The following is a 27,030-nucleotide window of genomic DNA, read 5'->3' as shown; positions in this document are numbered from 1 at the left end:
ATATATATATATATATATATATATATATATATATGTAAGCATATGTACAGTGAAAAAAATATAAGGCAGTAACAGTGCAGAGATGTGTGGACATCATTAAGAAGTACAGGAATGGTTCTTAAGGCTATAGCATTGAAGAGTAATTAGCAAGTCGAATAAACAGTCTACTATATATATATATATATATATATATATATATATATATATATATATATATATATATATATACACACACACACACACACACACACACACAGGTTATATATGAATGAATGAAATGTTGGGCAGAATGTACAGTAATGATATAAAGATACATAGATAAAAATAGTGCAGATGTAATGAGTAATAGAAAAGTATGTAATATGTACATGTATAGTACAGAGGTTATATACAGTTTTTTGTTTAGTTTTGTAGTGATTAGCAGTTTATTGTAGAGTTCAGTAGTGTGATGGTCAGATGGCATGGGATCTGTACTTTAAAATCATATTCATTATTTAATTTTCAACTTCACTATTCTGTCATTTGTCAGGTAAAATAACTAGAATGTTGTCAATGTCTAAATATTAAAGATCCAATGATGGCTGAGAATTATCTCGGTAAATAAAAGGGTCTGCACTTAATCATCAAATACTCTAAATTAACAGAGCAATGACTTTCAGTAACAGTAGAGTCCATAAATGCACAGACCTCCACCTCTGCGCTTACCAGAGTCCTCTGGTATATATATATATAAAATGTTCATCTGAAGTTGTATTTACCTACTAAAGACCGGACCTAATAATTATTTTTCTTACGTCCTGATATGTAAAACTATAGAATCGAATCAATGCGGACTTTAATTTTCACATGACTTTAGCTGTAAACCTGAGACTCTTGCCTGAAAATGCACATTTTTTTTTTTACTATTTTCTGTGAAGGCTCTGCTGAAAATGTATTCCATTTAGTCAAATCTGCTTACACAGAGGTTGAACCTGTAACGTTCAGAGGAAGTGGTTTGAGTTTTTCATTGGGTCACAGTTCAGGCAACTCTTTTCTGAAGTCTGATGTTTGTAATGCAAAGCTTATGGAACCCTATTTCTTGCATTCCATTTTAACAAAATATTTTACCGCATGACTGAATTCTCTTTTTTAAGAGTCTCTTTCAGGCTTAATATTAGTAGTAATTAATAGTTGGATGGTTGGATTAAATAAAATGCAACATGCTCATCTAAATATTGAATTAAAATTATTGTCAAACATCTCACTGCTCAAAGGCATTCAGATCCAAATTACGTGAGTTTATGCATGCATTAATAGTAATAGTGTTACATCTCAGATGTATGGTTCAGTTAATCCACATCCCGGGAAGTCTTTCAGTAATCTCTCAGCAGCAAATTATGTAGTCAAGTGAATGGCTGACTGAGTGAATCCAATGTGTTTTGTGTAAATCCCGTCTGGAAATTTATTTTATTTAATAATTGGTAAAGCTTTGAATGGTTTGCAGTTAGTTTGGTTTTTCTTGATTCCTTGTAAAGCACAATAAATGCATCCTGTATTGATTGTTCTATATTCCACTAAATAGAAATGTTTTTCAAATTCAGTAAAAACCTTTTTTTCTTACATATTTGATCAGGTCATTTGGATCAAAGCATCATGAGATCATGATGGGGAAAAAAGTTTCTCAGTTTATCAGTCTTTTATAATTCGATCAGAGTATTCAGTATTTCATAATTCTTTTATATAATGACATATATTAATATATTTAGCAGCATGAGCTGAAGATAAGAAACAAGATTTTATCTTATTTACCAGTTAGGTGTGAAGTGTAATATCTCAGCAACAGATATTTTGGTGTTAAATGTATTATATATTGCACCAGTGGTCCCAATGACTACTCATTGTTAACAAAGGCAGAAAATTATTGGATTGGAAATATATTTATATATGTTTTTTGGCACACTGAGTTGGTTTTTGGTTTTTAAAGCTACCTAATAGCTTACATCTTGTGGTAAACAATGTGAAATAAATAAAATAATGAGAGAATAACACACCTGAAAATATAACCAAACAAATGTCCAATTACCCTTGGATCCTTAAGGGGGGCATGGGATCTGTACTTTAAAATCATATTCATTATTTAATTTTCAACTTCACTATTCTGTCATTTGTCAGGTAAAATAACTAGAATGTTGTCAATGTCTAAATATTAAAGATCCAATATCGTATATATCAGCTGGTTTGGAATTAATTTCCTTTTTCTTTTTTAAGCTGTAAATGTGTATTTAATTTGTTGTGTTTTGTCATGATACGAACCACTGTCCACAGATTGCTGTTTTTAAAACTTCCATGCTTTAGGCTTACTAGATTTTGGAATTTGAAAAGGGTGGCCACTCAATTTCTTCCACAACCGCCTTGACAAATCATGCTGTTCTGGACCTCACTTAGAACAAAGGAAACAACTCTGATCGAAGTTTTTAGTTTGGTGAAGAAAATTTGCAAAGCTTCAGCAAACAAACTGTGTGCTCCCAACTGTGTGGCAACAGTTTGATGAAGGGCGAAATAGAAGCTCACTCTCAGCACTGGAGCTCCTCAGGGTTGTGTTCTGAGTCCCCCTGCTGCACTCACTGTACACATATGACTGTGTGGCCATTCCAACTCCACCACAATCACCAAATTTGCTGATGACACTGTTATGGTGGTCTGATCTCCAACAACGATGAGACGGCCTACCTACAGGAGATTAAAAACCTCAAGAGATGGTGCTTCTCCTGAACTTTAACAAAACTAAGGTGTTAATAGTGGACTTCAGCACGAAGCAGGAGGGTCATACCAGCCGCTAATCGTCAATGGGACCCCAGAGAAGAAGGTGGACTGTTTCCGCTACCCAGGTGTTCACATCATGCAGGACCTGTCGTCATCATGGTCCCGTCACAACAACACCCTGGTGAGGAAGCCCCGCCAGTGTCTGTACCATCTGAGATACTTAAGGGACTTTAAACCACCCTCTCAAGTGCTAAGGACATTCTATCTCTGTAAAGCTGCTTTGAGACAATGTCTATTGTTAAAAGCGCTATACAAATAAAAATGAATTGAATTGAATTGAATTGAATATATATATATATATATATATATATATATATATATATATATATACATATATATATATATACGTATATTTTATTTTATATTGTTATTTTTATGCTTAGTTATACCTTATACTATACATTATATTTGTAGGAATGTGTATTTCACAAATCAAATTTAAAATGTTATGGTTTTCACAACATTTTGGCCATTTTGACAGCCACCATGGTAGGTCCAAAGCAATGCATGCAGCATCATAAGATATTCTGCAGGGGGTCTGCCAAATGACATAAATGGAAACAAAAGTAAGATGAAAATTAGATTAAATCAGCTGCTATTCTTAACAATTTAATATTTTAATTGCTGTATGCTTGTTTATTTCTCAGTTCAGATTTGCAACACATTCTTAAATGTTAGAGCATTTTGGCAGAATGTGCAAATATGCAACCACTGAAGTGTCTGATGATTAAAGTGTTATGCAAAAGGTTTTTCTCAGTAGCAGTGGTGAACGTACTGCAGACTGATATTGAAGTAGCTGTAGTGAAACTGAATCTAAAATAGCTGATTGAAAACATATCCTAGGAAATAATGCCAACTGCATTAAGAAGTCCTCAAACTTGTACTTCAAATCTCTTTGAAGCTACACAAATGGTAAATGCTGATGGAACATATGAATAGATCTTCATGGCAAGCAAGCAAAAGAAAATACTGTACTGTACTGTGTGATCATATAACCCCAATCTTATAATCCCTATACTGGCTACCTGTTAAGTTTCGAATCGACTACAAACTACTGCTACTTACTTACAAAACACTAAATGGTTTAGCTCCCAATTATCTTTCCAGTCTTCTAACACGCTACAATCTGTCAGTTATGCTCCCTGAGATCTCAAAACTCCAGACTTTTAGTAGTTCCTAGAATAGCAAAGTCCACTAAAGGTGGTAGAGCATTTTCACATTTAGCTCCTAAACTTTGGAATAGTCTTCCTGACAGTGTTTGTGACTCAGACACACTCTCCCAGTTTAGGTGCAGATTAAAAACGTATCTTTTTAGCAAAGCCTACACATAACACACATCACATATCTCCAGTACATCTGATCACATGCACATTATCAACTTGTGCTGTTAATATCATGAACAGCAGCTACGCTAATTCCTCTCCACTGCTTCTCTTTCTCTATCCATCCGGAGGCATCCTAAGGTTGCTCCAGCCCCAGTCATGTCCCACCTTATGAAGATTGTGGACCTTTAAAGAAGTAGATGCCTCCAAACATCCCAAACCATCTAGAGACGTACCAGTGCCAATTAGAGTTTTGACATTGGACCTCTTTGAGTGTTTAAAGGCTCTGGCATGGAGAAGCTGGTGTTGGATCTGTGATGATCACAAATGTTGAGCTATTTTATGAGTTGCTCAGTAGCTCCTAGTTTTATAACCACAAATGACAGTATAAGACTGTAGAAAGAGCATTACTTATAATCCAGTGCTCATGTTAGTTCTCACTCTCTAGTGTTCTGTATTGTTTAAAGATTTATAATCACACTCTTAATGTCACCCAAATGAGGATGGGTTCCCCTTGCCACAGTTGCCATTGTTTGCCCCTCAGGGATTATTGCACAACTTTCACCTAATCTGTTAAATTCTGTAAAGCTGCTTTGTTCTGTTCTGTTGTGAAAAGCACTATAGAAATAAACTTCACTTCACTTGACTTGACTTGTATCCCTGTCATAGAGCACAGCGGATCCTAGTTATTAATAAATAATTGATGAGACAGCAAAATAGTGTGAAAGATCATAGGTATTGAACACAGTGTAAGAATTTAATTCATTTTTATTTGTATAGCGCTTTTAACAATGAACATTCTCAAAACAGCTTTACACAGATAATGCAGTGATAAAGAATGAATATGTTCTCTATAAGTGTTAGTTTGTCCCTGATGAGTGAGCCAGTGGCGACTGCGGCAAGGAAAAACTCTCCGAGATGGCATAAGGAAGAAACATTGAAGGAAACCAGACTCAAGAGGGAACCCATCCTCATCTGGGTGGCACAAAGTTCCTGTTCTTACTCATCTTAGTCATTTCATGGATCCCAGGGTGTGAACATGCATCCTGGGTGACTGGATCACACACGACATGTGGACATTAAAGATGCTTAGCCATTCACACCTCACATTATAAATCTGTCTTCCCAGACCACTTGTGTTAAGATTTCATGCATCATTTCCATGAGTTTATTTGTAGGCAGAAATGTTCCACAAATCTCATGTACCTTTTCTGGCTGTTTCAAAAGCTTTTATCGCATGGTGTATTTATTTTCAGGTAAAAATGTTGAAATATTCCAGAAATCATATTTAATGTACTTGTACTGATGTTTTCAAACATTTTAAGTGGGTGGTTTACTAATGAAACCTATAAATCTGTGAAAGATGAGAAGACAAATGAAGAAATGAAAAGCTCTGTTTAATAAGTCACATCATTTGTCTTTGTACACCAATAAGAGATTTTTCTCCCAAATGGCATTTTAAAAAGTCGACAAACTAATACCGTACTGTAAATGTTCATGGAAAAAAAAAAGAAACACTACATGATAAATATATTTGTGCATTGCCAAATACAATTAGGCATTCCTGCAACAAGTTATTTTGCTTCCAGTCCACTTATCTAGATAACAGATCATTTATACCCTTTACCTTAATACACTTGAATGCATTCAGTATGAATCCCCCATAGGAAAGAATGAAAGCTATTACTATTAACTGGAGTCTTTTCAAGTTCTAGCATTAACATTAACTGACACACAAGCAGACGTTTTTTTTCCATTGGTAAATTGTTTTAATTGTTGCATGGACATCAGGAAAAGGGGAACAGATAGACAATGCTTTTCATATTGCTGTCTTGCATACATCCAACACAGCTAACCTGCTCTACCTTCACAAACATTTACAGGTTTCACACCAAATTAATTTGTACTGCAATGATCAACACAATGCTGCTGGTTTACTTACATAAAGCATGATGTTCTAAATATACCTCTGTAGAAACTTGAAAAGGATAAGCATATGTTTAAAAAGAAAAAACTGCCAAGCTGAAAAAAAAAAAAAAAAGATAATCTGCTGGAAGTAATGCCCTTAAAGCCCACTTACGTTCAGACGAACAGTATAAGAGAATATTCAACAAAAATGTAGTGTGTGAACACTGTTGTAAATTAGCAACTGAATTAATGTTACTTAGATTGTTAAGAGTTTAAAGAAACATTACTTCTTATATGGAAGAAATTACTTGATTATAATTGAGCTATAGAAAAGTAACAAGTATATGTAGCAGTGCTATGTTTCTTCATGTTGGCAAGCCAGGGGAAGTTACTGAAATAATTCATTTTAAACAATAAACATGATTTGCAAATGATCTCACTGACAGATTATGTTGAAACCACATTTTCAGTAAGGCATCTACATATAGGCCTTTTGGGAGTAATTGCTGATTCTATTTTTTTTTTATGACTTTTGTCTTTTCTATGCAAATAACTTGCAATGCTGATAAATGGTGGAATATAGGCACAGGATGCAAAACTCTTCAGAGATTGGATGTCTGCTAATGCTAAATCTACAACAACCCATTCAGTCATTCTTAGACAGCAGGCTCTGGCACACAGTTGCGTACAATAAATGTATAGAGATCAAAGAAAAGAGATTTTAAAAAGTAATGATAACTAAAGTAATAATGCAAAACAATAAAACACAGCTTTCTGGTAGTACTGGCAGTACAGACACTCTGTGGAGACTAAGACTGTAAGGTATCAGAACAGGCCAGATAAATTTCTACTTTACAATAGAGGCCTCTATTGCCTGAGCAATACAATTGTAAGAAACAATCGTAATCATAAGATCCAGGAAGAGTATGGGGAAGCATACTGATTAAGATTAGTCTGCTGTAAACCAGTGCTGACTCTCCTCCCACAGATTGCGTTCTCATTTCAAGATAATGTGATAGCCATCATTCGTCTCAGCTGTGAATTCAGAAACAAACGAGAAATAATAAAATGTTACTAAATTAGTTACTAAATTATTATTCACATATTTGGTTAATTACAGTTCATTTACCTTTCATTGTGTCCAACACAAAACACATCTCATCCTGAAAGTTCTGAATCATCTGTGTGGAAGACATTTTTAATTAGGTCATACAACAGACTTAAAACATGTGCTTAACTAACTAAATTTTTCTTTAAAAATAAATAAATAAATAAATAAATAAATAAATGTAGCATACTAATAATATTCAAGTCTAGTAAAAGTAGTAATGAAGGCGTTACCAGTCTTCCGCTCTACCGGAGGTGACAACACAATGGACCAGGTATATATAAACATACCTGAGGCATAAACGGCCATTCCCCTCCTCAATTTGGGCCAGTCTCATCACCACTCTTTGTTTATGCTTCCCAAATACACACCACTAGCTACATTTAAATTTACACTTTTTTGTCTTTTCGATTAAAATCACTTATATTGAAAGATTTTGTAGACTGTTTACATGAGACATTATCTAATCCAGTATGTTGTTTACATGTTACACGCTTTCAATCGAAATGATGGGTGGAAGCGGGTTGTAATGCTGGAATTTAGTGACCTGCAATGGAAACTAAACTTTCGCATGAGTTGCTAGTCATTCAAACTTTTGTGTGGACTGGTAGAGGGTTAATGGTCCCAAAAGAAGAGGCCGTCAAAAATCCAATTACACTGATTATTCCACTCCTTTCAAATAGATTACAATTTCATGTGGTTTGGGCATTTATATTCCGATTGAGGTGTTTATATGGAGCATTTTCATTCGGATTGGACTTTTAAAACCCATTACAATGCTCCATGTAAATGCACCTACTGATCAAACCAGCTGTGAAGACAGTGATGGTATGCCCAGAGGGGGCAATTTTTTCTCCACAGCAACAGTTCCAGGATACTGACTGGAACATGTTAGTCTCTCAGGCCACACTGGACTCTCACACAGACATTGGCATATATACATCCTCTGTTTTGCACCATATTAACACATGCATTGACAAAGTGACTACCATCTAACACATGAAATGATTTCCTAATCATAAGCTGTGGATGAACTCTGAGGTCCATCTTCTGCTGAAAGCAAGAGATGGTCCTTTTAAATTTGGCAAGGTACAGGACTACAACAGAGCCAAGACCAACCTGAAAAAAAGGTATTAGGAGAGCCAAACACTTCACATTGAAGACCACTTCCACAACTCTGATTCCAGACACATGGCCATACAGACCATCACAGATTAAAAACCGGCAATAGAGTCTCTACCAACCAGCAGTGCCATTCTCCCAGATGAAGCAAACACTTGCTTCGATCAAGGTAGAGGACATTTAATCTTAAATGCTGACTTGACTTATACCAGCAACCCACTATCACTCTCCACAACAGATGTCTATTCAGCATTGAGCCAAGTAGATGCACGCAATAAGACTGATTCTTTATCATGGCACCTGTTAGTGGGTGGGATATATATAAACAGCAAGCGAACATTTTGTCCTCAAAATCAAGGTGTTAAAAGCAGGAAAAATTGGCAAGCTTAAGGATTTGAGCAAGTTCAACAAAGGACAAATTGTGTTGGCTAGACGACTGGGTCAGAGCATCTCCAAAACTGCAGCTCTTGTGGGGTGTTCCTGTTCTGCAGTGTTCAGTATCTATTAAAAGTGGTCCAAAGCAAGAACAGTGGTGAACCGGTGACAGGGTCATGGGCGGCCAAGGCTCATTGATGTACATGGGAAGTGGCCTGTGTGGTCCAATCTCCGAATTAACAGACGAGCAACTGTCGCTCAAATTGTTGAAGTTAATTCTGTTAATGTTTAATGTGTTTGGACTGTTTTGGAAGCAAAAGCCAAAAAGTATATAATATACGGTATGCACGCACACACACAGATCAGGCATAACATTATGACCACCTGCCTAATATTGTGTTGGTCCCCCTTATGACAGTCCTGACCCATTGAACATTAAGAGCATTAACTTCAACAATTTTAAAGAGCGACAATCATGCAATTAGTCGAGATAAAAAAAAAATACACATACATACACTCATATATTCAACCCCCTCACCTCAATAGACAATACAATGATGTTGATGAAAGATAATGAAAATAAAAACTCATTAAATAACAAACAATATTTATTGATACATATTTGAGTTATTTTTACAACAGAAGTTGACTTAACTTTGAAGTTTAAATGAAAATTGTAAGTCTTGTAACACATGAGCATGTGCAGTATTATTCAACCCCCAGCTTCAGTACCTTGTGGAGCACCCTTTAGATGTGATAACTTCTATATAAAAAAAAACAAACAAACAAAAAAAAAAACGTTTTTGATAAGTGCTGACAAGCTTCTTACACTTCTCGATTGGAATCTTTGCCCATTTTTTACGTGCAAAAGCCTCTAACTCAGTGGTGCCTCCAAATCATGCCATCCAAAAGATGCTGGAGTGTTCTGGAGTGGCCTTCTCAGTCACCAGATTTAAATCCAATTGAAAATCTTTGGTGGGATTTGAAGAAGGCAGGTGTACTCACTTTTGTGATATACTGTATGTATATACAGTATATGTATGTATGTACATATATACACACACATACATACATATACAGTTGTATGCAAAAGTTTAGGAACCCCTGAAAGTGTCCATGATTTTCTTTTATAAATATTTGAGTGTTTGGATCAGCAATTTCATTTTGATCTATCAAATAACTGAAGGACACAGTAATGTTTCAGTAGTTAATTGAGGTTTATTGGATTAACAGAAAATGCGCAATATGCATCAAAACAAAATTAGACAGGTGCATAAATTTGGACACCCCAACTGAAAAATCACATCAATATTTAGTAGAGCTCTTTTAGCAGAAATAACAGACTCTAGATGCTTCCGATAGCCTGTAATGAGTGTCTGGATTCTGGATGAATGTATTTTGGACCATTCCTCCTTACAAAACATCTCCAGTTCAGTTAGGTTTGATGGATGCTGAGCATGGACAGCCTGCTTCAAAATCACCCCACAGATGTTCAATGACATTCAGGTCTGGGGACCAGGATGGCCATTCCAGGACATTGTACTTGTTCCTCTGCATAAATGCCCAAATAGATTTTGAGCAGTGTTTTGGGTCGTTGTCTTGTTGAAATATCCAGCCCCGATTCCTTAACATTATTCTAAAGAATCTGCTGATATTGAGTGGAATCCATGCGACCCTCAAGTTTAACCAGATTCCCAGTACCGGCACTGGCCACACAGCCCCACAGCATGATTGAACCAAATTTTAGTGTAGTGTTTTTCTTGGAATGCTGTGTTCTTTCGCCGCCATGCATAACGCCCTTTGTTTTCACCAAATAACTCAATCTTTGTTTCATCAGTCCACAGCACCTTATTCCAAAATGTAGCTGGCTTGTCCAAATGTGCGTTTGCATATCTCAAGCAAATCAGTTTGTGTTGTGTGTGCAGAAAAGGCTTCTTTCGCATCACTCTCCCATACACCTTCTCCTTGTGCAATGTGCGCTGAATTGTTGAACGATGCACAGTGACACCATCTGCAGCAAGTTGATGTTGTAGGTCTTTGGAGGTGGTCTGTGGGCTGTTTTTGACAGTTCTCACCATCCTTCTTCTTTGCCTTTCCAATATTTTATGTGGCCTATAACTTCTGGCCTTAACAAGAACTGTGCCTGTGTCCTTCTATTTTCTCACTATGTTCCTGTTCATGCACCTGTTTAATTTCGTTTTAATGCATATTGCACATTTTCTGTTAATCCATTAAACCTCATTTCACTACTGAAATATTACTGTGTCCTTCAAATGAAACTGCTGATCCAAAACACCCAAATATTTATAAATGAAAATCATGGACATTGTCAGGGGTTCCTAAACTTTTGCATACAACTGTACATATATTTGCACATATGTACATTTAACCCCATACAGACATATCACACATACATACAGTTGCATGCAAAAGTTTGGGCACCCCTGGAGGGTTACAGTTAAGCAAGTGGAAGATGAAATGATCTCCAAAAAGCATCAAGTTAAACATGAAAAACTCTTTTGCAATATTTTAAGCAATATTGGTGAATTGTTTTTGTTTTTTACAATTTTAGAGTGGAAAAGGGAAAGCAGCACCCTGCAAAAGAATAGGAACCCTAGGAGACTTGAGCTCTCGGATAACTGTGACCAAGGCATCAGATCTTAATTAGGATGTTAGGGTCATGGCTTATTTACAGGCATCATTAAGAAAGGCCAGGTGGTGCAAATTTTAAAGCTTTAAAAAAAATAATAATAATACCCAGACTCCTCTAACCTTGTCCCATGGGTTCCTCTAGGCAGGGTTTTCTCACAGTGGCCAAACACCTTAAGAGATTAAACATTTTAAGAGGAACTAAATGCACAATTGCACAATGAGGGTTTCAGAAAACATTCCTATTTACACTGGCATTAAGAAATCACCCCACTCACATTTAATCAATATACACAAGGGCAATGCCAAGGGTAATGTTTTCTGTGATTGATTATCTGTTTAATCCACTACAATGTGAAATCAATATGGTGATTCATCAACACAATTATCTGATGGGTTTTCCCCTCATACCACTAACATCTGTTAGACGTTCTTATAAAACCTTAATAGAATAGACATGGGCATTCAATTTACTGTCCTTTGTACCTTAATGTTCAATGTGGAATTTGAATAAATCCCTGTTGCCTTTAAAAAAAAATTACACTGTCTTGGATAATGTTTTACCATCATCCTGAAGATAGCACCTCTTTTTTAGAAGGTAGATTCAGGTCTAGCTATGGTAGACAGTTTTATGTTGGAAAATCATGAAAACAATATGATCATTTGTTTCACTGTGTTGCCTCTTAATATTAATTGTTTAAACAACCAACCTAATAGACCACACCTGGACAACAAGAAACACCTGTCACATATTCAAATATTACAATTTTTTTAAACACCTGCCATAATGCAATTTGTTTAAAATATCTAGATAAAGTCATTTGAAAATAAAAGTCTCCCCTCTTTGAATTCTATAGTTTTACATATCAGAACATGAAAATCATACAGGTCTTAAAATTAGTTAAATGTGTTCCTAGAAAAACACAAGACATTTTGATTCATTATTTATTTTACAAATGCAAAATCAAATAGACATGTTTGGGAAAACTAAAAAAGTATACGCTTAGTGCTTCTGATATAGGCTAAGGTGCTGCTTATTGAATGCCCTCGATTAACTGATCATCGGCAAGTGTGACTGCCTCCATAAAAGCCCACGTTTTAACAGTTTGCTGGTCAGAAGCATTCAGGTATTTGTTAACACAATACCAAAGAGGAAAGACATCGGCAATGAACTTAGAGAAGCAATTGTTGCTGGCCATCTGGGAAGGATTATAAGGCTATTTTCAAAAAATTCAAAGTCCATTAGAACATGGTAGCACAACTTAGGTTTGCAAAGTCATGACCGAACAAAACAAGACTTCTGGAACAATGCCCTTTAAATAATTGAGACCAAAGTAGAGACAATTAGAAAAAGAATATAAAAAATTCATTGAGTACGTTAATTTTCACACGACTGTAAAAGATCAAATTTAAAATGCTAGTGTCATTTATCTATCGATTATCAATCTGAACATCGTCAGTGTATAAAAAAAATAAATAATTGATCTTGCCATTTAAACACATTTGGAAGAGAAGAAATATATCAATATGAGAAATTGTGAAACTGTACCTCATCGCTGACAAGCACATGAATGCCTGTGGGTCCCTGCTTGAAGATCTGACTGATCTGGCGTGGAGAGATGTTGAAAAGCTGAGCTAATTTCTCAGTCAGCTCAATGGCTGTTAGGTCCTCCAGGTAAATCGCATGATACACTATAAACATTAAACAAGGAATAAAAAACCCTTTTTATAAGCTGTTTTGAGATTGCTTTGATATAGATGTACCTTTACTCACAAATCCCAACAAGGACATACCAAAAAAAGTATTGCTAGCACCATCTCCGTTCTCATGTTTTTGTTGTTGGTCTCGGGCCTGCTGAGACTCCTGGCACACGTAGATCGTGAGTCTTGGGCGTACCACCCTAAAATAATGCATAAATAAAAGAATACAGTCAGCAGTGCACACAAACATTAAAACATACACACGTGTGACTGAACTGATACCAAAACATTAATTAGGACTAAAATGATTCCTCGAGAAACTCCAATACAAAAAATCATCAAGGCAAATTATTTTAGTCCATTTAATCCCTTAGTCCATTTAACTAAACACGGAGCACTGTGTTTCCCTAAGGACCATTATTACTCACGCACCACCTGCTAAACTATAGAGCGCTCTGGACAGATAAACACAGAAGATGCTACAGAATGAAGGAACAGAGAGAAAACTTCAAGGGGAGAGGAGAAAATTCATATGGAAGCCCGTTTCCGACAAATAAAAATGTAAGTTTGCCTAATTCTGACTTTTTCAGTGCAATTACGCCTTTTTTTCCTCGCAATTCCAAAAAAACATTTTTTTCCCCAATCAGGCAGCGTCACCCCTGTCACCCCCTCTGTAGTACCAGAAAGCTTAACACATTCAAAATGAAAAAGGCTACAATCAATAGAATCGTATTGTATCAAACCAAGCCTCTGATCCCTGGAGAGAACAAGACAGATGAAGCAGAGGAGCCTCGTTCATACACCCACAGCTTTAAACTTCAAGGCGACAACATGGTTTCCGGTGGATGCACCGGAAATGTTGGATGTTTATGAGAGTCTGAATTGTAAATCAGAAATAGGATAACTTTTTTTTATTTTGTGGAAACAGGCTTCCATAGGATTCAGGCCAAAGAGAGATCACTTCAAGAAAACACCATACAGTGTGTTTACTTACTTGCTTACTTGTTTCATACTTGTTTTTTTTTTTTGTTTTTTTTTTAAAGAGTAATCTGAAATAGATCTTTATATTTTAATTATGATTTTTATTTATATATTTGTATTTTCATGTAAATAGGCAATTAAATGCACTAAATGTGTTTAGTTTTCACAGATATTCTTGTATGCAATTTCAGCAATAAAATGTTAATTTTTCTAAAAAGGAAAAAAGTTACTTGTTCATTTTTTTCTATATTTAGTATTGCTATCCGATTACTCGATTAATCGACTGACTAATCGTTAGAATACTTTAAAATACTACAGTACTAAAATAATCGATAGCTACAGAGCTGCATTAATCACCATGAAAAAGAAAAATAACACCCTGTATAGTGTCAAACTAACAATAAGTATTTACACTGGAGTTGTTATACATGTATAACACACAAATAATTAAAAAAAATAATTTGTTTGTGCCTGCATCTAGTAAAAACAAAAAAAAAACCATTCACCTTCCTTTGAGCGAGTTAAATAGTCGTATGCCATCAGCGGGGCCACAGATTTGAATAACGTCCTCTCTAGTGAGTTTCAATAGGTCTGCCCCTGATGACAATCCCAACAAGAGAATGCATACATTTAATCAATATACAAATGTTATATAGCATTTCTTTAAACCCAGAATAAGCACACAATGCCTTAAGATTGCTGACTATGGATAAAAAGCTGAAAATACAAGACATGAAATTACCTGAGAAGTTTGTGAATAGACGGCAAAATGGTGAAAAGCGGTTACTATGAAGCCATTGCTGTGCTTCTTGGGGTGTTGCAGCGGGTAGCAGATTCTGTTTGTTTAGTATAAGGAGAAAAGTATTAGGTAGGGATTCGGATTGTAAAGTCATTAGAATTTTTGTTCTATTCAACAGCACTTTGCCTTTCACAGGCAGATGTAAAATGATGCCTCTTGCATATTTTGAGATCCAAAATCTAAATCTCTCAAAGCTAACAAATGTGATTGTTTGTTCCCTGTTATTATCTAAGGAAAGATCATTTGTTTAAAATTTTCTATTTTTTTTTTTAAATCTCATACAAACCCACAAATAAATGTTAAACCATGTAATAATACCAGAGCAGAAAATTTGCACATTACATTTATTCACCTGCTGCAACAATATTACATGATTAATTGATTGAGTGATTATTTCATGACAATGATTTTCATGAAAATTTTATCTTAGGGTTAGGGACCAAAAACATAATGTAGGCTCTTGGCAGAAGCAAGTATAGGGCTTACCAGACATCTCTTGTTAAACTGTACAATGTACACCAGAGACTACTTATACAATTTCAAATTGCCATGTCAAACACCAAAGATCTTATAATCAAATCATTATTGCATTACACTAATATGTTTTAGAGCTGGGCCACTCAAGCACATTCACAGTCGTCTCATAGCCTTTCCTTTGTTATTTTGGCTGTGTGTTTAGGGTTGTTGTCATGTTGGAAGATAAACCTTCACCCCAGTTTGAGGTCCAGAGTGCTCTGGAGCAGGTTATCATCAAGGAGGTGTCTGTACATTCATCTTTCCCCATGATCCTTATTAGTCTCACAGTTCCTGCTGCTGAAAACATCCCCGTAGCATGATGCTGCCACCACCATGCTTTACTGTAGGGATTTTATTGGCCAGGTGATGAGCGGTGCCATGGTTACATTCTCCTTCCCTCCTTCTCTTCAGCAGTTTAAGTTCCTCAGTACACATAGAGGTTTCTTGCCTGCACTGTACCCGTCACAATATGGTAATGCTACACACAGAGTAATGAGTTTTTCTCCACAACTCTCATACTTTCAATAGACGAGCTGTTTGACATCTGGTTTGTACTACACCAGTCGTTTGTTTCTTTTTCAGAACATCCCAAATTGTTGTATTGGCTATGCCCTTGACCTGCTTTTCTTCCACAAATAGCTCCCTGGTCTTCATGTTGGTTAATCATTTTAACAACAAATGTAGTGTTCACAGGCAATACCCAGGGCTCAAACCAAGGGTAGTTATCCTAAGCTATTAACTCTAACAATCTAACAAGGCACACTTGGGCAACAAAAACACATAAGCCACATGCCCCAATATTTTTTATCATTTCCAAAAATTGTTCAGGAATGGTTTGAGAAACATGACAATTTGGCAAGGTGCATTATCCTTTTTAAAGCGGCTACTGTCATAAAGGAATACTTGGTCTGCAAAATGTGCCAAAGTAACATAAATGCCAGGACCCAAGGTCTGCAAGCAGAACATTGCTCAGAGCATTATACACGATCAGCTTGTCTTCTTCCCACCTAGTCCCCAGGTAAGCAACACAACCCCCTAAATCCTAGTTAATCTAGTTGTATCATAAACACACCAATTACATTTACAAATTACTGCATCCTGCTAGACACACATCACACATTTGATGATAAACCCAACAGGTAGCATTCTTTTACTTTCAGAATAACATTCCAGATTCTCAGAATGTGTCATTTTCAGATGGTATAGTTCTTTTGGTAGTTTCTGACACTGGGTAGATCTAATCTTAATGCTCCCTCCATTTCTGAAGAAATCTTAGAGGCTACTCAGTGAATGTCATCAGAAAAGGCAGTAGGGCCCAATGACTAGCTGACTGAATTTTTAAAAATAATTTTGTCTTTATTCTGAGCATACATTTTTGTCGAAAATTACAGATCCAATCAAATAAACTACAGTGTTTGATATTTGAAATTGGCTATTATAAACACATATGCCTCATACAGTCTAATAAGAAATTTCCCCACTGTGGGACGAATAAAGGTTTATCTTATCTTATCTTAATTAGTTTTCTTAATGTAGACTGCAAAATATATACCAAATCATTTGTATGGCTAATAGAGACAGTATTGTACAAGTTTACGCATTTAGATAAAACAATCAAACATTAGGACATGATACAGCTTTGACAGCATACACATATGTGCTTGTGCCCTTATTCAGTGCATCTGAAAAATATTCGCAGCGCTTCACTTTTTCCACATTTCATTATGTTACAGCCTTATTCCAAAATTGATGAAATTCATTATTTTCCTCCAAATTTTGTATTTATATATATATATATGTGTGTAGAGGCGATAAGCGGAGGGAAAACTCGTTTTTTTACTATCACTCCTGTACACTACGTAAAAATTTTTTTACTTATTCTTCTTTGCTTATCTTAATTTTCGTCACAATCTTCGCTTTCTGGCTTCGATTTGCCATCTAGCAGCGGCGTCTCGAGCTCGTATCTCAAGTTTTTTCTCGTGTATCAAAGCAAAAAATCGACCGAGTGACCGCTCGTATCTCAAAAAACTCGTATGTCAAGGTACCACTGTGTGTGTGTGTGTGTGTGTGTGTGTGTGTGTGTGTGTGTATGTATATATATATATATATATATATATATATATATATATATATATATATATATATATATATATATATAAAATCAAAAGTGTGTTTGAAATCTTTGCAAATGTATTAAAAAAAGGAAAAAAAAAAAAAAGATTCATATGCACTTATTTATTCACAGCCTTTGTTTAATACTTTGTTGAAGCTCCTTTGGCAACAATTACAGCCTCAACTCTTTTTGAGTATGATGCTACAAGCTTGACATACCTATATTGTTTGGGCAGTTTCTCCCATTTTTTTTTTTGCAGACCCTCTCAAGCTCCATCAGGGTGGATGCGGAGCACTGGTGCACAGCCATTTTTAGATCTCTCCAGAGATGTTCAATCAGGTTCAAGTCTGTGCTCTGGCTGGGCCACTCAAGCACATTCACAGAGTCGTCCTGTAGCCACTCATTCTCTCTAAACAAAGAAACGCTGGAGCTCTTTCAGAGTGAACATTGGGTTCTTGATCAATTTTTTTTCGTTTTTATATTATATATATATATATATATATATATATATATATATATATATATATATATATATATATATATATATATAAATTTGAATAGATTCCAAACAAATTTCTTTACTTGTCAATATGAGGTATTTTTTTGTTGACTTTTGAGGACAATAATGAATTTAATCAATTTTGGAAAAAGGCTGTAACATAAAATGAAGCAATCTGAATACTTTCCAGATGCACTGTAGTTTCCTCTTGGTGTTAAAAAGGTCTATTCAATTTGCTGTCCTTAAATATTAGATTTGGGCCTGAATTATTAACAATGCTTTTTTCTCAGGCTAAGGGTGGAGGGAGAGAGCATAGGTATTTACATCACCATGGATCTTAAAAAGGTTGCTTTTTAAGTAACTTTTTTCTTTAGTATATAAAACACCATCTTATAATAGGGAATCCATTTTCAAACTCCCAAATCAATAAGAATAAATGCTTCCCCTTTTGTATTTTATTTGTTCCAATCAATTTGTCTCCATCTATAACAAGGACTTAATAAATAAATTAATGTGGCCCGAATAAGAAATGGGTGCCTATACACCAAACTTGCAGTTACTTTACTGGTCAAGACTACTCAAGTTAAACATCTGATGATTTGGTAGTCCAATCTATAGATGACGACCATTGGGTAAATATAAAATCTTTAATAAAAACTATTCAGGGATTACCAAATCTTATCTCCTTAATTTGTCATGAAATAACAAAAGAAAAAAATCCCACACCTGACCAGAAAACTGCTTGTCAGTCAACTGTCTAAATACTTTTGAGACTGTGACAATGTAGGACTATTTAAAAATAAATGGCTATAATTCTTATACAGGTGAAACAATATATCATGGTGTTATAGCAATACTATAAAGCCACAACTTCATTTCAGATCCATCATGGTGGTGTACAGAGATCATTTTTTATTATATCACTGTCAAAAAACCTACGTATTTTGTGTCTTTATCACTGAAACAGATGTTCCTGAAAAGATCCAAATTGTGCTTTAAATGGAAAAAAAAGAAAAAGGTTATATTATTATAGTATTACATTACATTACAGTATACTGTATATTTTTTTCAGGTTATTTCAAATTTTGGTTAAATTTACTAACACCCCTGCAGACATGAGTAGGCATGTACAATAATCTGCACTTTAGATGCATAAAGATCATCAAAACTTCCAAAGACTTCTATCAGCAACTACACATCTTTTATTGTGTGCTTTATGAAAACGTGTGTTTCGCCCGATCAGTTTATTTTTACATGTAGTATAGTGTGTAGTCAAAAGTGTAGTCTAAAAATGTATAGACACTTAAGTAAATTTTCTAATCGAATTGTGGAAAAAAGTATTAAAATCTTTGATAGCAAAAACGGAACCAAAAAAGGAACAAATGGATGAACAAAAGATCAAAAAGGCACTCACATCTGCTACTTGTACCACTTGTGGCTCTGGCTGGTGATTTGGTGAACCATTCCTAGACACAAACAAAACCAAATTAAAAGCTTTAAAAAATAAAATAAAATAAAAAAATAAAATACACATATTACATGTTGGCCCTTATTTACCCTATTAAGTAAAGAAAAAATTAAATTAAATTTCCATTTCTTTACTCAATTTCATTAAAATAGCAAATGTCATATTGTAATATATACAATTTAATTTGTTAATATAATTAAACATTTATTAAGTACAAACCCGATTCCAAAAAAAAATTGGGACACTGTACAAATTGTGAATAAAACAGAATGCCATGATGTGGAATTTCAAATTTCATTATTTTATTCAGAATACAACATAGATGACATATCAAATGTTTAAACTATGAAAATGTATCATTTTAAGGGAAAAATAAGTTGATTTTTAATTTTATGGCATCTACACATCTCAAAAAAGTTGGGACAAGGCCATGTTTACCACTGTGTGGCATCCCCTCTTTTTTATAACAGTCTGCAAACGTCTGGGGACTGAGGAGACAAGTTGCTTAAGTTTAGGAATAGGAATGTCGTTCCATTCTTGTCTATACAGGCTTCTAGTTGTTAAACTGTCTTAGGTCTTCTTTGTCGCATCTTTCTCTTTATGATGCGCCAAATGTTTTCTATGGGTGAAAGATCTGGACTGCAGGCTGGCCATTTCAGTACCCAGATCCTTCTTCTACGCAGCCATGATGTAATTGATGCAGTATTTGGTCTGACATTGTCATGTTGGAAAATGCAAGGTCTTTTCTAAAAGAGACGATGTCTGGATGGGAGCATATGTTGTTCTATAACTTGGATATATCTTTCAGCATTGATGGTGCCTTTCCAGATATGTAAGCTGCCCATGCCACTCGCACTCATGCCACCCCATACCATCAGAGATGCAGGCTTCTGAACTGCACGCTAATAACAACTTGGGTTGTCCTTATCCTCTTTAGTCCAGATGACATGGCGTCCCAGTTTTCCAAAAAAAACTTCAAATTTTGATTCGTCTGACCACAGAACAGTTTCCACTTCTTTATGGCTTCTTTTTTGACCTATACTGTTTTAGCCGGCAACGGCGAATGGCACGGTGGATTGTGTTGACCGACAATGTTTTCTGGAAGTATTCCTGAGCCCATGTTGTGATTTCTATTACAGTAGCATTCCTGTATGTGATGCAGTGCCGTCTAAGGGCCCGAAGATCACAGGCATCCAATATGGTTTTCCGGCCTTGACCCTTACGCAAAGAGATTGTTCCAGATTCTCTAAATCTTTGGATGATCTTATGCACTGTAGATGATTATAACTTCAAACTCTTTGCAATTTTTCTCTGAGAAACTCCTTTCTGATATTGCTCTACTATTTTTCACCACAGCATTTGGGGAATTGGTGATCCTCTGCCCATCTTGACTTCTGAGAGACACTGCCACTCTGAGAGGCTCTTTTTTATACCCAATCATGTTGCCAATTGACCTAATAAGTTGCAAATTGGTCCTCCAGCTGTTCCTTATATGTACATTTAACTTTTTCGGCCTCTTATAGCTACCTGTCCCAACTTTTTTGGAATGTGAAATCATTAATAGTCATTTAGGTCTGGCACCTATTTTTTATTGCACATTTCCATTTGTCTATAATTATTATTATTTAATGTTTTAAAAATAACAGCAAAACCAAATATTTAGAACTAATTACTCCTCAACTATAACTATCTTAGATTTTTTATTTAGTTTTTTGTGGTTAACATTTAGTGGCATCCCGAGGCTGCAAAAAGCTATTTGGAATCATACGACAACTTATTGCAACTATAGGGAATAAATAACAGTCTTATGTACTATACATATTAGCATAAGAACAGAATCCACAATGTGTGACATTACCCTTCAGTAGAAAAGCTGTTGGGGGTGCTGCTGAAACCTGGTGATGGAGAGTTGTTCACATAAGTGGCCTCAGGCCAAGGTGAGCACTAGAAATAAAAATACCATTTCAGTTATTTCTATTCACATTACATTTAATATAAACTATTGTACAATTATATACCCGTCACCATAATACCAGCTAATTAAACGTTTATGGACATGGTTATGTTAAAAAAACTACTGCATTGGTTGACATAAAATGTAGAAGTCACTGTGATCTATGTAGTTGCAGGAAAACTAAAGAGAGACAACTGATTAATGTGACCTGGAAATCTTATCCTTCTCTAATCTTTCCTAATGTCAACTTTAGTGTCATAAACAAAGCAAACTAAACAGAAATGTAGACATTTCATAACAAGCAGGTGCTAATTATCAATTTCATATGAGAGGTTGTGAAAGTTTTCCATTATAGGCCATACCCCATGGCAAGAATGAGCTTAGCAACAAGATAATACTAGGTAGTTATACTGCATCAGCAAGAGCTCTGCCAGGCTAAAAAAAAGCAAAAGTCAAAACAGACTGGGGTTTCAAGCTATTTTGTGCAAAAATAAACGGGTAACATTAAGGACTGTAGACATAGTGGTTAGCCAAGGAAACTTAATGCAGCAGATGAAACATCATGCTGACATGTCCAGCAGTGCCATCTGCATAGAATTGTGGAAGCCCAGTGGGACCGAGGTCTTCATAGAAGAATTGCAGCCAAAATCCCATAATTCAAGGTTAAGCAAATCAACTATGCACAAAAACATGGGAACTTAGCAACAGAAAAATGGCAGCATGTGATCTGGACTGATGAGTCAAAATTTGAAATATTTGGCTATAGCAGGAGGCAGTATATTCACAGAAGGGCAGAAGCACGGTACAATAATGTGTGTCTGCAGGCAATAGCGAAGCATGCTGGAGGTTCCTTGCACATTTGGGGCTGAATTTCTACAAATGGAGATTTGGTCAGGATTAAAGGTGTCCGCAATGTTGAGAACTAGAAGGAGATACTTATCCATCATGCAGTACCAGCAGAGTATTTATTTTGCAGAAAGACAATGCCCTCAACATATAGCCAACATCATTAAGAACTATCTTCAGCATAGACCAGGAGTCATGAAATTGATGGTATGGCCCCCACATAGCCCTGATCTCAACATCACCAGGTCTGTCTGGGATTACATGAAGAGAGAGAAACTAATGAAAATAATGAAACTGAAACTAATGAACTTTACACAGGCTTTAACGAAAGACAGTGTCTGTTACATGGCTTGTATCTAAACAGTAGCCTACCAAGAAAGTCATTGTTCACTGTCTTCCTCCTTCCTTTCACAACAATTTCTCTCGAAAGTTTATCTTTTGGCATCGTCGTGCGTTTAAAAATCACCATCGGTGAAGCTTTTCTCCCGATGCTGTGCAGCTCAGAACACAGGTGAAGTGCGTTTTTTCATGTCCGGTTGTTTTCAGCGTGACAAATTATTCACATTTTCTGTTGACAGTCCGAGTGAGCGGCAGGTCAAAAGTCAGAGGAACCTCATTCATATTTATGATGAAGCTTGTGAAACTGGGAAAAACCCAGGAAAAATCAATAAATTAGCCGCTTCATTGTTTAAGCCACGGGGTTCAAAGCGTGGGAAAAAAGAAGGGGCTTATAGTCTGGAAAATGCGGTAGTGCTAAAAATAATCTACTAACACTTCTAAAGCATTCTTACTTTACATCATTTTTCCCACACCTAACTAAAATGTTTGCACAGGTTCTGACCCAAACTTTGTGAAATATTGTTCAACATATTACTCAATTTGTAGGCACAAACCTCAGTAAGGATGGTGGTTTCATATGATGGCTGGTATTTCTCCTTTTCTTGTGGTGCCCTCTTCTCCATCTTTTCTCGATCAGTTTTCTGCTTTCTGTCTGCACCTTTGGGCTACAACACAAAACACTGTATATTCAGCCAGCTTTGGTACATAAGAATTTTAGTTTATTAAAAGAGAAAAAATTGTACAAGTATCACATGGTGATGAACATGGTGATCTTACCAAACAAGTACATCATTTACCCTGCAAACATGAATTTCAAATTGAATGAAAAAAAAAAAAGCACTTTGTACTACATTGTTACTACCTTGAAAACTTTGATTTGGCAGCTGGCAGAGTGCAAATGCTCTGTGTAATCTCCTGCTTCATTTTCTTTGAAAGTGTCGATTTGGACGCGAAATGGCACCCCCTTCTCTCCGCCATGCTTACGCATTGTGAACTCTGTGCTGATGCAATGAACCTAAAAAAAGCAAAAACGTTTTAATATTACCATACATGTTTATAATTTTATACACTTTCTTCAAAGAAAATGGAGACCTGAATGAACACTGAAGTCCGCTTTGATGGGTCCCATAGGAACTCCACTGTGTTAAGCTGTGTTGGGTTTGCCCTTGGATCCACAATGCCAACAGACATAGGGATATCTGGAACAGAACATTTTGAAACATTTTTTATCAATTTAATAAAAAATAAAAAAAAATAAAAAAAATCACCTGCCATTATAAACAAGCATACTATAGCTAAAATTTCAAATTAATCCATTAATATGGATTTTTGACCCAGCATCACAGACCCATTTTGCATTATTCCACTGATCAATCAATGTTTATTGAAATAAAAAAAATTAAAAATCTAAACAGCACTTCTCAATTCAATAAATAAACAGACCAAACATGGTTTAAATGCAGATTATAGTACTCACCCAGGTCAAGGATTCGATCACCTGGTCTGTTCCAGCGCCAGCCTTCCAGCTGCTGGTGCTCTGTGTATTGCAGTCGCCGGTCATGAAAAACGACACGGAGGATGCTCTGGTCAAAATGAACACAGAAGGAAGTAAGCCACAAAAACAGAGGCACTGTCCTCTGTCCTGACTGTCAAGGTTAAATCATACCTTCACCATTTTGCCTGAGATCTCTGGAAGCTCACCCATTTTCCGATTGTCCAGCATTCGAATTTCATAAGACTGCCCTGCATATACAACTTTGATGAGTTATATCTTCGGTGGTGCTTAGCATAAAAATTACTTCATCAAAATTTGCATCAGTAAAAATGCTTTGCGGAGAACAACCAGCAAAACCGACAAAATTAACAAGTATAAGTTTTTAAAACACAATATTATGAGGCGATATGTTTCCTACACAGTAGAACACGTTGTCCCATGTTGTCCAATGTCCTTTACTTTGATTATAATTCAAGACCTCCATACCTTTAAAAATTGTGCATATATCCACTGAAAGTGTATATTGGACAAGCTACCATTCCAAAAAGTAGATTATTATTTTTTCCAACAAAACAAGAGATGGGCCAATCAAGATGTTAATCTGGAATGATTTGCACAATTGTTTTAAACGCTCATAGGTCTTTCAGTTTTTAAGCTCGGTAACACTGATTATTAATCTGGATCTTAATATTCTTTTTTGGCTGAAAGAAAAATAAGCAACATTTTCATCTACAACAAATGGTAATTTTTTTTAACCTCGTTTCATTTACTTGAAACCAAAGACCCTGACTGAAAAAGGATCCTTTTAAAGGTATACTCAGACCCCAATTCAAAAATTGCAGTGCAACTATAAAATGTAAATAAAAGCAGAAGGCAATGATTTGTGAATATCATAAACTCATTACGTTCACAATAGAACATAGAAAACATCAGATATTTAAACTGAGAAAATCGACTATTCTAAGGATAATATAAGGTAGTTTGATGGCTTCAACACGTCTCAAACAAGTTGACATGTTTCTCTTATGCAGTAATGCAGAAGGACCAGACCTTGGTTGAGGTAGGTGAGTGTCTCATCATGCAGTTTGACAGCCGGTGACGTGGCAGCACACAGAACATATTGAAATGGAAGGATCTTGTTGTCATTATCAGGTGGCAGATTGGACTCTTCTTGCTTAAAGATGGGGAGTGCCAGCACATCACTGTAATAGACCACAAAGAATAGGAGACAAAGAGAGACTGAAACAAAAGTCTTAGTTATGGAAGCTGACGATATATATTATTTGTAAGTTATGAGTCGAAGGGTAATGAGTATGTGTTTTAAAGATTCTAAAGTTCTTACAAATACTAATCAGTAAAATCAATTACACATTCATTATCAGAATTAAGATGCTAAAAATAATTATTGAAATATTGAGTCATACACTGTACTGCAGACTCCTGAATTATACCTCATACTATAGGCTCCAGCTCCGAGCTCCTGGCCAATTCCTGATAGACTGGCGTCAAAATCCTGCACCAGGCCGGACTCGATCACCTCATCAGCGAGGGGCAGTTTTAGAGCCCAGGCCATCTGGACGGTGAGCTTATTCAACTCGTACTGACCACGATGAACAAAGGTGGCCTAGAATCACTTCGCGGAGTGTGCAGTTCACACGCACCTGTCACAGAGCACACACGCTTTTAGGACATTCGAGAGAGCACTTGCACGTGTTAAACAGTACCAAACGTTAGGGTTAAAGTCAGTTATATTAACGTTACACAACGTTATGTGATCAAGTAATTAACACAATTCACACGTTGCGAGTTTAAACCCCCACGACGTGGTTACACGTGCGGGACTTAAGAGAAACCCGGCTGCTGGAAGCAACTGCCTTCCCCCACACACATCAGCTGGGTTTCCGACTTCACTAAGTGGTGGCGAGCAAACAGAAAGAACAGTTTATTACAATTTAACTACATATTTATGTGACCACGAATGAATGTGGTTTAGGAATAAAAAAAAACAAAGAAGTTAACTGCGATACCTTGGACCTTCTTCACACCACATTTTAATCCGTCTTCGCAATGAATAAACTAACTGGGGCTTAGAGGAAACTATTTCCGTAAGTTAGAACCAGAGGGGCCTGGTGGCCCGTAAATATAATAAACACTGATTTATAAGAAAATAAAGAGCGAAAACTGACTGGACAAAGAGATTTAAAAAAAAAAATGATTTTACACGAGAGACATGTTTGTTTATGCCTTCTGTTAGAGCTAAAGCCGTAATATCCGTAGTCTTTTTCTTCGGCGATTGCGTACCCCTTAATAGGCTGTAGTACATTATTGCCCTCTACAGTCTGGGTGGCTACACTTCCTTTTTATTTTCTGGATTTACGTTGTTTATGTGGTGAGCAACCTAAATCATTTAGAGAGGATAAAACGATTTCTGCTTATACTGCGATGTGCAGAAACCAAACTCATCATCACTGTGTGACAGTTCTACTTGGTGGCATCACATTTGGTGAAGTCTGACCTGATTATATGCAAATTCTTATAATTGTATTTATATGATTTATATTCAATGATATTTGCTAATTTATAAGAATAAATTCAAACTGACCACTTGATTTCAGCAACATCTTGTAATAGGGGACCTTCATTTAAATACTAGCAAAAACATCAGCAAAAATGAGCAGGCATTAAATTATTTGGGAAAGAGTAACAATTTTGAAATTGGAAAGATTTGGCTCTGTGTGTATGTGTTCCCCAGAAAAAAAAAAGGTTTGAAATAATATGAGTTTGAAGGAAATCTTATATATAATGTTCCTTCTTGAAGAAACTATCACTTTTAATGGTATTTTCCAGAGATTTATAAGAAAGCATAAGAACAGTTGGTTGAAGATTCTTTACTGAACTTTTAATCACAATAAGCCAAGGAATGTATTAAATATTTACAAGTTCAATATTCATAAAAAAATTTAACATTTTAATCAGAACATCTAAACCTTTTACACACCAGTTAGGGTTAAGAATATATTGTTTGCTTTAATA

General features: G+C 35.8%; 1 protein-coding gene across 2 annotated transcripts; it reads right to left on the bottom strand.

The window, feature by feature from the left end:
- Positions 1–5,500: 5,500 nt before the first annotated feature.
- tfcp2 (transcription factor CP2) lies at positions 5,501–26,299 on the bottom strand. Of its 2 annotated transcripts, XM_046869517.1 has the most exons (17): positions 26,025–26,299; positions 25,449–25,658; positions 25,048–25,199; positions 24,169–24,245; positions 23,980–24,085; positions 23,595–23,701; positions 23,365–23,517; positions 23,057–23,167; positions 21,222–21,307; positions 19,310–19,361; positions 18,835–18,888; positions 14,711–14,804; positions 14,475–14,565; positions 13,081–13,187; positions 12,836–12,978; positions 7,162–7,213; positions 5,501–7,067 (listed from the first exon to the last, which is right to left on the bottom strand). In XM_046869517.1, the coding sequence occupies exons 2-17, from the start codon at positions 25,568–25,570 to the stop codon at positions 7,030–7,032; spliced, it is 1,545 nt and encodes a 514-aa protein (XP_046725473.1). In that variant the 5' UTR covers positions 25,571–25,658; positions 26,025–26,299; the 3' UTR covers positions 5,501–7,029. The 2 variants fall into 2 exon arrangements, with proteins under 2 accessions (XP_046725473.1, XP_046725474.1); XM_046869518.1 differs by lacking the exon at positions 18,835–18,888.
- Positions 26,300–27,030: the final 731 nt, after the last annotated feature.

Source organism: Silurus meridionalis, chromosome 16 (genome assembly GCF_014805685.1).
Source record: "Silurus meridionalis isolate SWU-2019-XX chromosome 16, ASM1480568v1, whole genome shotgun sequence".
Classification (NCBI taxonomy): Eukaryota; Metazoa; Chordata; class Actinopteri; order Siluriformes; family Siluridae; genus Silurus; species Silurus meridionalis.
The sequence above is the reverse complement of the archived record's forward strand: the minus strand, read 5'-3'. Positions and strand labels throughout refer to the sequence as shown.